Consider the following 14329-nt stretch of genomic DNA (forward strand, 5'->3'; position numbering starts at 1 on the left):
TTTGCAAAAGATCACTAAAAACAGCAAAGCACTCTTGTCATATAAGGTTGACTTTTTTTTTAATGCCGAGGGTGTTGTTGTGATTAAGGGCTATATAAATACACTTTAATTGATATAGAGCAGGGGTGTCAAACTCAAATACAGAGTGGGCCAAAATTTAAAACTGAACAAAGCCGTGGGCCAAGGTTGAAAAAATTAACCTTTTAATAGGGACCCAAACAAGTTTTGCATTGAATATTGAACAAGCAAGGCTTATATAACTTTAGTGACATGCAAAATCGAGTTTCAAATAATAATTATAATAATAAAAAATTATTTGAGGTGGGGGGGGGGGGGGGTGGTTTGGTGGTAGCGGGTGTGTATATTGTAGCGCCCGGAAGAGTTAGTACTGCAAAGGGTTCTGGGTATTTGTTCTGTTGTGTTTATGTTGTGTTAAGGTGCGGATGTTCTCCCAAAATGTGTTTGCCATTCTTGTTTGGTGTGGGTTCACAGTGTGGTGCATATTTGTAACAGTATCAAAATTGTTTATTAGGCCACCGTCAGTATGATCTGTATGGCTGTTGACTAAGTATGTCTTGCAGCCATGTGTGTGTGTGTTTAAAAGCCGCATATGATATGTGACTGGGTTTGTAGGGGACACTAAGATAATGCCTATAAGGCACATTATCAATATAGATGAGTCTCAAGGGAAATTGAGAGGGTTGACAAGTATGATAGTAGTGAATGCGGTGTTACATCGGCGCCGCCGCTGTATAATATCGGCGGGTCAGCTTTAATGTTATTTTTATAGTGTCTCAGGGGCCAAATTAAATTACTCGGAAGGCCAAATTTGGCCCGCGGGCCAGAGTTTGACACCCATGATATAGAGGGTCTTTGACCAGCATTCTTGCAGCCGATTCCCAAAATCAGCAACACTCCCTTGTCATATAGACAATCTTTGACTAACATTTTTTCCACCTATCCTCTCTTCTGTCATTTAGATGATCTTTGAACTACCGTTTTTGCTGTAGTTTGTTGAAAACAGTGGAGCGCTCATGTCACATGCTGGATCTTTGATGACTTAGTGTTTTTTGGAAAACATCCAAACACTATTCTCTCGTTCAAAGGCAAAACCCAGTAACTCAATTTTGATCAAAACTGAGCTGATAATAATTTTGGAGTTCCTAGGTGATATGCTTTACATTAGTGTATGCGATATTGTAATTTGTTCCGTAAGTAAGCTGTTACGCGCATGGCAGGACCTAGCAACTACCACATAACCGCGTAGATACAACAAAAAAACCTAGTATCTCTAGGGACCAATCGGAGGTTCTTTCGCCTTATTGTCTTTAATGAGACATTTGCACGAATGGGGGCCGACGGTCAACCTGATTATGTGATATTATGGCACGAGGGGATATTTGGAAGATTGGCCCAGGAGGTTGCAAGCACCTTCATTAAATGTATTGTTCTGGATTCTTCCCCTTGCATATTCTTTTGGGCAGATAACTGTGGAGGTCAAAATAAAAACTGGACGCTGTACACGGTTTTTGCCCAATGTGCAAACGCAGAATGGGGCCCACCCGAGATTGTGATAAAATATCTGGAGAAAGGGCACACGTTCATGAGAGCAGATTCAATCCATGGCTCAATCGGCAAGAAAATGAAAGCTCAAGAAAACATCTATACGTTTGATGACTTTGTAGATCTTTGTAAGACGGCATCAAGATAGATTGGTTTTCCTTTGTTTTCTCAAAATCAGCTAGAAGTGAGTTACTAGGTTTGGCCTCTGGACGGGAGTATTGTCATAGACAATCTTTTTGACACATTTTTTCGCAAATAACACATTCGCAGCAGAATCCCAGGACAGCGTGGCATTCTTTTCACATAGATGATCTTTGACTAGCCGTTTTGTAGTTAATGCCTAAAAACAGCAGAGCATTTCCGTGAAATGCAGAGTGCTGGCTAAGTGCGGGCAATATGACATTTGAAGACATCTAATGGTGTTTTGGCAGTACATTATTTGTCCTCGTCTGAAAAAAGCTTCCAACCACAAAGGGGAACGTCTCTAAAAATAGCCCTCATCCTTCCTTCATCCATTCAGTCTACCGGCCGTTCTGTGGAGTGTTTTTTTCCTGGAAGGCTTCAAAACGCTCGGACAACAACGCCCACGAGGCCGTGCCGCCTGGCACAGGCTGTGAAAGTGACCAAGAGGACCTAAAAATGCCTTCTTCCTGTAGTAACAGGATGCGAGGCGATGGACTGGAGACACGTCCGACACATCCTGGCGTCCTCCTCCAGCGCCTCAGCTCCTCCTCCTCCTCCTCCACCTTGGCAGGCTGGGTTAGGTAAGAGGGCCGCACAGGGCACCTCAGAGGAGACTTGAATGGCTTTCAGAGGATGAAGAGGAAACCAAAGCGGAGACTGGAAGGGTCCTCTCACTCTGGGAGGGGCAGGAGGTGGAGGTGGAGGGTGGGGGGGGGGGGTCTACCTGTTCCCTTGGGAGAGGGTGTGGGACCTCCAGCGTGACAGCGACGCTGGTAAACATTTCCTCACAACAAGCTTACACAAGAAGCCAAGCAGCCAAGAAGATTACAAAAGCAACCCCGCCTGCTTCCAACCATCACAGCCTTCAAGTTTCCTCTCTTAAATTTAGCCTCAAACCTGAACTCATTCCAGAACAATATTTTTTTAATCATCAATCCATCCATTCATTTTCTACCGCTTATTCCCTTTCGGAGTCGCGGGGGGCGCTGGCGCCTATCTCAGCTACAATCGGGCGGAAGGCGGAGTACACCCTGGACAAGTCGCCACCTCATCGCAGGGCCAACACAGATAGACAGACAACATTCACACTCACATATTGCATTTGAAAATACACTATATTGCCTAAAAGCATGGGTGTCAAACTCTGGCCCACCGTGTAATTTCATTTGGCCCTTGAGGCAATATCAAATTAACATTAGAGCTGGCCCGCCGCTGTAACACCGCATCCACCACTAATACTCATACTCGTCAACCCTCCGATTTTCCCGGGAGACTCCCGAAGTTCAATGCCCCTCCCGAATTTCTCCCGATTTCCACCCGGACAATAATATTGGGGGCGGGCCGTAAAAGCACTGCCTTTGGCGTCCTCTACATGTCGCCACGTCCGCTTTTCCTTCATACAAACAGCGTGCCGGCCCACTCACATAATATATGCGGCTCATACACACACACAAGTAGATGCAAGGCATACTTGGTCAACAGCCATACAGGTCACACTGAGGATGGCCATATAAACAACTTTAACATTGTTACAAATATACGCCACACTGTGAACCCACACAAAACAAGAATGACAAACACATTTCGGGAGACCATCCGCACCGTAACACAACATAAACACAACCGTACAAATACCCAGAACCCTTTGCATCACTAACTCTTCAGGGACGCTACATTATACACCCCCGCAAACACCAAACCCCGCCCCAACTCAAACCCACCGCCGAAAAGAGGCATTCAATTTGTATTCTTATTTTATTTGATATGCCATTGATATTTTTTAATTATTATTATTTAAAACTCGATTTTGCATGTCACTATAAAGTTATATAAGCCTTGCTTGGTCAATATTCAATGCAAAATTTGTTTGGGTCCCTATTAAAGGATTAATTTGTTCAACCTCGGCCCGCGGCTTCGTTCAGTTTTAAATTTTGGCCCACTCTGTATTTGAGTTTGACACCCCTGGCCTAAAGTATTTGGCCACATGCCTCTTAAAGGCCTACTGAAAGCCACCACTACCGACCACGCAGTCTGATAGTTTATATATCAATGATGAAATATTAACATTGCAACACATGCCAATACGGCCCGTTTAGTTTACTAAATTACAATTTTAAATTTCTCGTGGAGTTTCCTGTTGAAAACGTCGCGGAATGATGACGCGTGTTTGTGACGTTATTGGTTGGAGGGGACATATTAGCTCAGCACCACTCACGGCTAAAATTTGTTTCTTTTCATCACGCAATTACACAGTATTTTGGACTTCTGTGTTGATGAATCTTTTGCAATTTGTTTAATTAATAATGGAGAAGTCAAAGTAGAAAGATGGAGGGGGGAAGCTTTTAGTCTTTAGCCACACAAACACACGGTGTTTCCTTGTTTAAAATTCCCGGAGGTGAAGCTTTACTATGGATTAGAGCGGTCAAGCGAACATGGATCCCGACTACATGTCAACCGGCAGTTTTCGGTGAGAAAATTGTGGTAATAAGTCGCCTCTTACCGGGGATCAGCGGAGCTTCTGTCCTGCTGCAGCTTCGTGACTTCCCGTGGCCACACCCTTCCGACTGTCAGGTACTATTTAACTCACTAAAACACTAGCAACACAATAGAAAGATAAGGGATTTCCCAGAATTATCCTAGTAAATGTGTCTAAAAACATCTCAATCGCTCGCAATGCAATCGTCTTTTTTTTTTTGTTCTAGTTCTTCACTCTCACTTTCCTCATCCACGAATCTTTCATCCTCGCTCAAATTAATGGGGAAATTGTCGCTTTCTTGGTCCGAATAGCTCTTGCTGCTGGAGGCTCACATTATTAACAATGTGAGGATGTGAGGAGCCCTCACACCTGTGACGTCACGCGCACATCGTCTGCTACTTCCGGTACAGGCAAGGCTTTTTTATTAGTGACCAAAAGTTGCAAACTTTATCGTCGATGTTCTCTACTAAATCCTTTCATCAAAAATATGGCAATATCGCAAAATGATAAAGTATGACACACAGAATGGACCTGCTATCCCCATTTAAATAAGAAAATCTAATTTCAGTAGGCCTTTAACTCACAAATGAACTTGAAGTGCCATCACATTCCTATCCCACAGGGTTCAGTATGATCCACTTTTTGCAGCTATTACAGCTTCAACACTTCTGGGAATGCTGTCCACAAGGTTTCAGAGTGTGTTTATAGGAATTTTCCACCATTCTTACAAAAGCGCCTTGGTGAAGTCACACACTTGTGTTGGTCGCGAAGGCCTAGCTCTTAGTCTCCATTTTAATTCATCCGAAAGATGTTCTATCAAGTTCAGGTTAGGACTCTGTGCAGGCCAGTCAAGTTCATCCACACCAGACTCTGTCATCCATGTCTTTATGGACCTTGCTTTGTGCACTGGTGCAGCTGCTCGGCCAAGGAAACAGGAAGCTCTCTGCGTACTCTACGTGGGCTAATTGGAAGGGCACGTGAAGTTTGGTGCTCTGTAGAAACTGACTGTTCAGAAAGTCTGCAACCTCTTTACACCATGAGCTTCAGCATCCGCTGACCCCTCCCTGTCAGTTCAAGTGGCCTACCACTTCGTGGCTGAGTTGCTGTTGTTCCCAAACTCTCCCATTTTCTTATAAAGTTGACTCTGGAATATTTGGGAGCGAGGAAATTTCACAACTGGATTTGCTGCACAGGTGGCCTCCTATGATAGTTCCACGCTGGAAATCACTGAGCTTCTGAGAGGGGCCCATTCTTTCACAAATGTTCGTGGAAACAGTCTCCATGCCTAAGTGCTTGATTTTATATACCTGTGGACAAAAGATTATAAAAATAAAATACTTGAATAAGTTCAAATTTGAGGCTAAATTTATGAGTGGAAACTTGAAGTCTCTGACTGTTGAAATCAGGCAGGGTTGCTTTTCAGGAGTTACACCACCACCTCTGGCTTTGACATACACTATATTGCCAAAAGTATTTGGTCACCCATCCAAATGATCAGAATCAGGTGTCCTGATTATAATATAGTGTATGTCAAAGCCAGAGGTGGTGTTGTAACCCCTGAAAAGCAACCCTGCCTGATTTCAACTGTCAGAGACTTCAAGTTTCCACTCATAGATTTAGCCTCAAATTTGAACTTATTCAAGTACTTTATTTTTATAATCTTTTTTTAAAGCGGCCCTAGATTATTCATACTCACATATTGCATATGAAAATATGTCAAAGCAATAGGTAGCGCAAATAACCCCTCAAAAGCAACCCCGACTGATTTCAAATATCAGAACATTCACGTTTCCTCTCATTAATTTAACCTCAAAACTGAACTCATTGCAGTATAATATTTTTTTTAATCATCTTTTTTTTCATGCGACCCTAAAATATTTATACTAAAATAAATTCCATCCAACCATTTTCTACCGCTTGTCCCTCTTGGGGTCACAGGGCTGGCTGGAGCCCACTCCAGCTGCATTTGGGTGGGGTACACTCTGGACAAGTCACCACCTCATCGCAGAATCATCTTTTTTTTAATAATCTTTTCGTAACGCGGTCCTAAATTATTGATAGTCTCATATTGCATTTGAAAATGTCAACGCGAGAGGTAATGCTATAACACCTCAAAAACAACCCCGCCTGATTTCAACCGTCAGAACATTCACGTTTCCTCTCATAAATTTAGCCTCAAAACTGAACTCATTGCAGTACAATATTTTTTTAATCATCTATTTTTTCACGCGACCCTAAAATATTTATAACAAAATAAATTCCATCCAACCATTTTCTACCGCTTGTCCCTCTTGGGGTCGAAGGGGTGGCTGAAGTCGCCACCTCATCGCAGAATCATCTTTTTTTTAATAATCTTTTTGTAACGTGGGCCTAAAATATTCATAGTCTCATATTGCATTTGAAAATGTCAAAGCAAGAGGTAATGGTATAACACCCCAAAAACAACCCCGCCTGATTTCAACCGTCAGAGCCTTCAAGTTTCCACTCATAAATTTAGCCTCAAATCTGAACTCATTCCAATATATTTTTTTTAATCTTTTTTCAACGCGACCCTAAAATATTCATACTCGCATTTGAAAATATGTCAAAGCAATAGGTAGTGCAAATAACCCCTCAAAAGCAACCCCACCTGATTTCAACCATCAGAACCTTCACGTTTCCTCTCATAAATTTAGCCTCAAAACTGAACTCATTCCAGTATATTTTTTTAATCTTTTTTTTTTTCATGCAACCCTGAAATATTCATACTCGTATAAATGGATTTTGAAAATATGTCGAAGCAAGAGGTAATGCTATAACCCCTCAAAAGCAACCCAGCCTGATTTCAACCGTCAGAGCTGTCAAGTTTCCACTCATAAATTTAGCCTTAAATCTAAACTTATTACAGTTTTTTTTTAATCATCTTTTTTTAAAGCAAACCTTAAAATATTCATACTCACTTATTGCATTTGAAAATATGTCAAAGCAAGAAGTAATGCTGTAACCCCTCAAAAGCAACCCTGCCTGATTTCAACCGTCAGAGCCTTCAAGTTTCCACTCATAAATTTAGCCTAAATTTCTGAACTTATTCCAGTATTTTTTTTATCATCTTTTTTTTATGTGGCCCTAAAATATTCATACTCACATATTGCATTGGAAAATATGTCAAAGCGATACGTAGCGTAAATAACCCCTCAAAAGCAACCCCGCCTGATTTCAACAATCAGAACCTTCTGATTGATTGATTGAAACTTTTTTTAGTAGATTGCACAGTTCAGTACATATTCCGTACAATTGACCACTAAATGGTAACACCCGAATACGTTTTTCAACTTGTTTAAATAGGGGTCCACGTTAATCAATTCATGGTAATTCACGTTTCAATTCACGTTTCCTCTCATAAATTTAGCCTCAAAATTGAACTCATTCCAGTATAATATTTTTTAATCATCCTTTTTTTTTAATGCCACCCTAAAATATTTGTACTAATATAAATTAATTTTGAAAATATTTCAAAACAAGAGGTGGCCCTATAACCTCAATCCAACCAATCAGAAGACTGAAGAAAGTAACTTCTGCAAAAGGCCAAACATTCGTAACGTGAAGAAATGAGGCATAATAATACGTATGAAATGAGACCAAAGTTGTTCCTGAAAAATAAAAATAAAACCGATCATTTCTTTAAGTAGAATGTTAATGTATTACTTTGAACTCCACCCTACAGACTAACAAAGTATTATGAAATGACAATACGTTTTTAAGTCCGAACCTGAGCTCTTTGACTTTTACCCTCCATACCAACAGGGGGCAGCAAAGCATTACCAGGTGGTGAAAATGTTTATTCCTTAAAAAATATTTTTTCAAATAAATAATGCACCTTGAAGTAAATATGAATCCAAATGCATTTTTAAATCAAAATTTTCCAATTCTATCATCCAGGCGTTTATACAATCACATTATATTACTAACTCCATATTTCTATTTCCTGTCCCTGTCATGACCATTTAGAGCAGTGATTTTCAAAATGTGGTGTGTGCACCAATAGCTTGATTAAAAGAACAGTGTTTTATTTTCCTATATTCAAACACAGTCTTACTGTTCAGACTGTGTTTAATGTTACAGTGACCAAACGTATTACATATAATTGTTAAATAAAACCTCTTCCTTGTTTTTAATAATACTTAGGCCTACTATGCTACTGTATTTTAATGTTGGTCGTGATGGTGGTACTTGGAGAGCCAAGTGTTTTCTGAGGTGGTACTTGGTAAAAAAAAGTTTGAGAACTACTGATGTAAGGTGTTCTGTTGATCTTAGAACATTTTGCATCTCATTTTTACATAGTGTTTTTACTGTAAATGTAAATTTTTGTTTTTTTTGCAAGAAAATTCTGGCAACGGAGCTGCCAGATTTTTTACGGTAAAATCACCCGTTGTTGTTTTTACTATGCATTGCTGTAAATATATCAATCAATGTTTATTTATACAGCCCTAAAATCAAAGACCACATAAGGGCAAGGAAAAACTCACAACCCCTTTGTGATGTCAATGTGAATGACTATGAGAAACCTTGGAGAGTACCGCAGATGTGGGTGACCCCCTCACCCCCTCTAGGGGAGACAGGATGCAATGGACATCAAGTGGGTCTAACATAATATTGTGAAAATCCAGTCCATAGTGGATCTAACATAATAGTGAGAGTCCAGTCCAAAGTGGATCTAACATAATAGTGAGAGTCCAGTCCATAGTGGATCTAACATAATAGTGAGAGTCCAGTCCATAGTGGATCTAACATAATAGTGAGAGTCCAGTTCATTGTGGGGCCAGCAGGAGACCATCCTGAGCGGAGACGGGTCAGCAGCGCAGAGATGTCCCCAACCGATGCACAGGCAAGCGGTCCCGACTCCGGACAGTCAGCACTTCACCGGACTTGTGCCTCCCCTACCACAAGGGAGAGGGGGGCAGAGTAGAAAAGAAAAGAAACGGCAGATCAACTGGTCTAAAAAGGGGGTCTATTTAAAAGCTAGAGTATGCAAATGAGCTTAAGATGGGACTTAAATGTTTCTACTGAGGTAGCATCTCTAACTGTTACGGGGAGGGCATTCCACAGTACTGGAACCCGAATAGAAAACGCTCTATAGCCCGCAGACTTTTTTTGGGGCTCTAGGAATCACTAATAAGCTGGAGTTCTTTGAACACAGATTTCTTGCCGGGACATATGGTACAATACAATCGGCAAGATAGGATGGAGCTAGACCGTGTAGAATTTTATACGTAAGTAGTAAAACATTAAAGTCACATCGTAAGTGCACAGGAAGCCAATGCAGGTGAGCCAGTATAGAAATATATATATATATATATATATATATATATATATATATATATATATATATATATATATGTATGTATGTGAATATGTATGTATATAAAGGTATATACAGTATAGGCGTAATATGATCAAACTTTCTTCTTCCGCATTCTGTTAGTCTTGGACTCCTTTTTTTCCGGTTTATGCACCTGAGTTTGTTACCAAGGTTACATATTATTTTCACCTGGTGCTTGTGTTCCCGACACGCACCTGTTTTGTCATGACTGTCGTCATTTAAGCCTACCTTTGGCAGTCTGCCACGTAATTTTTTTCTTGTCTCCTAGCCCCTGCTAGTTATCACAGCTAAGTGTTAGCCTTAGGTTCCGGTGCACTCGGCACCTCTACCAGTCGGTTTTGTTTTCTGGGACGGCGTGGCGCAGTGGGCAGAGTGGCCGTGTGCAACCCGAGCGTCCCTGGTTCAATTCCCACCTAGTACCAACCTCGTCACGTCCGTTGTGTCCTGAGCAAGACACTTAACCCTTGCTCCTGATGGGTGCTGGTTGGCGCCTTGCATGGCAGCTCCCTCCATCAGTGTGTGAATGTATGGGTAAATGTGGAAGTAGTGTCAAAGCGCTTTGAGTACCTTGAAGGTAGAAAAGAGCTATATAAGTACAACCCATTTACCATTTATTCTGTTTTGTACCAGTTTTGTGTTATTGTTCTATAAAAGGCCTACTGAAACCCACTACTGCCGACCACTCAGTCTGATAGTTTATATATCAATGATGAAATATCAACATTGCAACAAATGCCAATACGACCTTTTTAGTTTGCTAAATTACAATTTTAAATTTCCCGGGAGTTTCTTGTTGAAAACGACGCGGACGTGTACGCGTGACGTCATGGACTGTTAGGAAATATTAGCGCTGCGCACACACACAGCTAAAAGTCGTCTGCTTTAACCGTATAATTACACAGTATTGTGTAATTATACGGTTGCTGAATCTTTTGCAATTTGTTCAATTAATAATGGAGAAGTCAAAGTAGAAAGATGGAGTTGGGAAGCTTTAGCCTTTAGCCACACAAACACACGGTGATTCCTTGTTTAAAATTCCCGGAGGTGAAGCTTTACTATGGATCAGAGCGGTCAAGCGAACATGGATCCCGACCAAATGTCAACCAGCAGTTTTCGGTGAGAAAATTGTGGTAAAAATTCGCCACTTACCGGAGATCAGCTGAGCTTGTGCCATCCAAACAGCTGCCGTCGACTTCCATCAGACACTGGCCTCAAGACACCCGTGGACTAACCCCTCCGACTATCAGGTACTATTAAACTCACTAAAACACTAGCAACACAATAGAAAGATAAGGGATTTCCCAGAATTATCCTAGTAAATGTGTCTAAAAACATCTGAATACGTCCCAATGCAACCGCGTTTATTTTTTTTATTTATTTTTCTAGTCCGTCGCTATCAATATCCTCAAACCCGAATCTTTCATCCTCGCTCAAATTAATGGGGAAATTGTCGTTTTTCTCTTTTTGTTGGAGGCTCCCATTAAAAACAATGAGAAGATGTGAGGAGCCCTCAACGGGTGACGTCAAGGCAAGGCTTTTCTCTTAGTGACCAAAAGTTGCGAACTTTATCGTCGATGTTCTCTACTAAATCCTTTCAGTAAAAATATGGCAATATCGCAAAATGATCAAGTATGACACATAGAATGGACCTGCTATCCCCGTTTGAATAAGAAAATCTAATTTAAGTAGGACTTTAAATCATGTCATTACCTGCTAGTCCTGTCCGGATCCGTCCTTTTGCATCTTGGTAGAACAAAACCCGCATCACCATGCGCCTCTCATGTGACAAATGCTAGAAATAGGGAGACCCGAGAATAATACGTTACAGTAATCGAGACGAGACGTAACGGATGCGTGAATAATGATCTCAGTGTCGCTAGTGTAAATAAAAACAATACTTTTTTTTTTTTTTTTACCCCAAAAAATCCCCTGACTTTTTTTTAACAGTGTTTTCTTTCGGCGCTGTGTCGTCATGGCAGCGGATCTCCAACATGTCGTCTGTCCTCCCACAGTTCCCCGACCACAGCCTGAGTCCGGACCAGAGGAACATCTTGTGGAGCAGCAAGCAGGGCTTCACCATCCGCAGTCCCACCTTCTTCTACATCGGCCTCTTCTTCTGCCAGAGCGTCGTGGACGGCGTCACGCACAAGTCGCGTATTTACTTCGTCCACAGACCGGGTCAGCCGCCGCCGTCAGCCTCGCCCTTGAGCCTCGCGCTCGATGCTTTCATTCTAAAGTGTCCCGTAACGAGTGCTTCCTGTGTTGTTCCAGTGAGTGAAATCATGGATGTGTATCTGAACAGCACCGGCCCCGTGCAGGCCTTGAAGGGGGAGAGGCTGGTTCTGAACTGCACCGCCACCGGAGAACTCAACACCAGGGTCAACATCACCTGGGACTACCCGGGAAAGGTGGGACCATCAACACAATCATACACACCTGTGGCGTTCTGTCCAATGACAAGTGGTGTGCTTCCTGTCTGTACAGAGCAGCGCCAGAGGCTCCACCTCCAAACGCCTCCTGAAGCACAGAACCCACATGTTGTTCTACAGCATCCTCACCATCACCAAGCTGCAGCGCTCCGACCGCGGCCTGTACACCTGCCGCGTCAGCAGCGGCGACAAGACCAAGCAGCAGAAAGTCACGGTGACCGTCTACGGTGAGCGTTTGTTCGTCTCAAACCTTTAAAAACGGCGGATAACTCCGATCATATACAGCAGTGGTCCCCAACCACCGGGCCTCACAAGAAATTAAAAACAAACAAAAAAATAATATATATATATATATATATATATATATATATATATATATATATATATATATATATATATATATATATATATATATTTTTTTTTTATTTTTTTAATTATTGAATCAACATAAAAAACACCATATATACATTATATATCAATATAGATCAATACAGTCTGCAGGGATACAGTCCGTAAGCACACATGATTGTATTTCTCTATGAAAAAAAAACAGCAGCGCACTCCTGTAATATACAGGATCTTTGAACAGCATTTTGCAAAAGAGTCCAAATGACAGCAAATCATTATTTTCACATAGATGATATTTGACCAGCGTTTTTGCTGTAGATCCCTAAAAACAGCAAAACACTCCAATCACATACAGGATCTTTGACCAGCATTTTATAGTGGATTGTTAAAAACAGAACAACATTCTTGTGATGTAATGACTCTTTGACTTGTGTATCATCATTTTCTTAAAAACAGCAAGCAGTGCTGTTTTCTTTAACTAGATCCCTAAAAACTTCAGAGCACTCCTTTAATTTACAGGATCTTTGAACATCCTTTTTGCAGCAGATTCCCCAAAACAGCAAAGCATTATTTTCATATAGACGATCTTTGAGTAGCCCTTTTGTGATAGATCCCTAAAAACAGCAGATGATTATTTTTATATGAATGATCTTTGACTAGAATTTTGGTCTTGGTTCCTAAAAACAGCAAAACATTTTCATATAGATGATATTAGACGAGGCTTTTTGGTGGGAAAAATCAGCAAAATATTTTGATGCAGTGGATTTTTGACCTTTGTATTTGTATAATTTTCTTTAAAAAAAACAGTTCTGCTTTTTAAGTCGATTTTTGAAAACAGCAGAGCACTCCTGTCATTTACATGATCTTTGGCAAGCGTTTTTACAGTAGGTCCTTAAAAACAGCAGCGCACTTTTGTAATTAATATTTGAACAGCAGATTCCCCAAAAATGCCAAGCATTTTTTTCAAATAGGTGATCTTTGACTAGGTTTTTTGTAGTAGATCCCTAAAAACAGCTGATCATTATTTTGATATAAATTATATTTGACTTGCATTTTTGCTGTGGATCTTTAAATAACCAAAACATTACTTTTATATAGAGGGTTCTTGACCAGCATTTTTGCAGCAGATTCCAAAAAAACAGCATTGCACTTGTTGTATAAATTACCTTTGGCTGGCGTTTTTGCCGTCGGTCACTAAAAACAGCAAAGAACTTTTGTTATTTCAGGATCTTTGGCTAACATTTTTGTTGTAGATCCCTGAAAATAGCAAAGTACAGGATTTTTTACTAGAATGTTTGCGAAAGATTCCCCAAAACAGCAAAGCACTCCTGTCTTATTTAGCGGATCTTTGACCAGCATTCCTGCAGCAGATTTCTAAAAACAGCGGAGCTTTGTTTTCACATAGATGATCTTTGACTAACTTTTTTGCTGCAGATCTCTAAAAATAGCATAGCATCTGTTTCATATGCTGTAGCGTATCTTTGACCAGCGTTTTTGATTCCTAACAACAGCATTATATGTGTTGTTTGAATTATCTTTGACAATTTTTTTTGCATTTGATCCTTAAAAACAGCAGAGCGCTCTTGTTATTTTAAGAATCCTTGGCTCCCATTTTTTGCTCTTAATCACTAAAAACCGCAATGCCATTATTTTCATGTAGAGGATTGCAACAGATTCCTAAAAACAGCATTGTGCTTGTTGTCTAAATTATCTTTTTGACAGAGATCCCTAAAAACCACAAAATACAGTATCTTTGACTACAATTTTCCTATAAACTACATAGCCCTTCTGTCATTTAGATGTTCTTTGACTAAAAAAATTCACAGCCGATTCCTAAAAACGGCAGAGTACCTTTGTCATGTACAGAATTTTTTGACTGCTTGAAGTAGGTTCTTAAAAACAGCAAAACACTCTTGTCGTATAGACAATCTTTGGAACACATTTTTTCACCATTTTCTTCAAAACAGCGGA

The 14329-nt window shown here is 40.6% G+C and overlaps 1 protein-coding gene across 2 annotated transcripts in view; it reads left to right on the forward strand.

Moving 5' to 3' along the window:
* flt1 (fms related receptor tyrosine kinase 1) overlaps positions 1–14329 on the forward strand; it is a 156115-nt gene that overhangs the window by 40004 nt on the left and 101782 nt on the right. For both annotated transcript variants that reach the window (XM_061921500.1, XM_061921499.1), the window contains exons 5-7: positions 11594–11759; positions 11853–11989; positions 12066–12237. In XM_061921500.1, coding sequence (XP_061777484.1) covers positions 11594–11759; positions 11853–11989; positions 12066–12237 — 475 coding nt within the window. The remainder of the gene's footprint in view (positions 1–11593; positions 11760–11852; positions 11990–12065; positions 12238–14329) is intronic.

The sequence above is a fragment of the Nerophis ophidion genome, linkage group LG15 (genome assembly GCF_033978795.1).
Source record: "Nerophis ophidion isolate RoL-2023_Sa linkage group LG15, RoL_Noph_v1.0, whole genome shotgun sequence".
In the NCBI taxonomy this organism is placed as follows: Eukaryota; Metazoa; Chordata; class Actinopteri; order Syngnathiformes; family Syngnathidae; genus Nerophis; species Nerophis ophidion.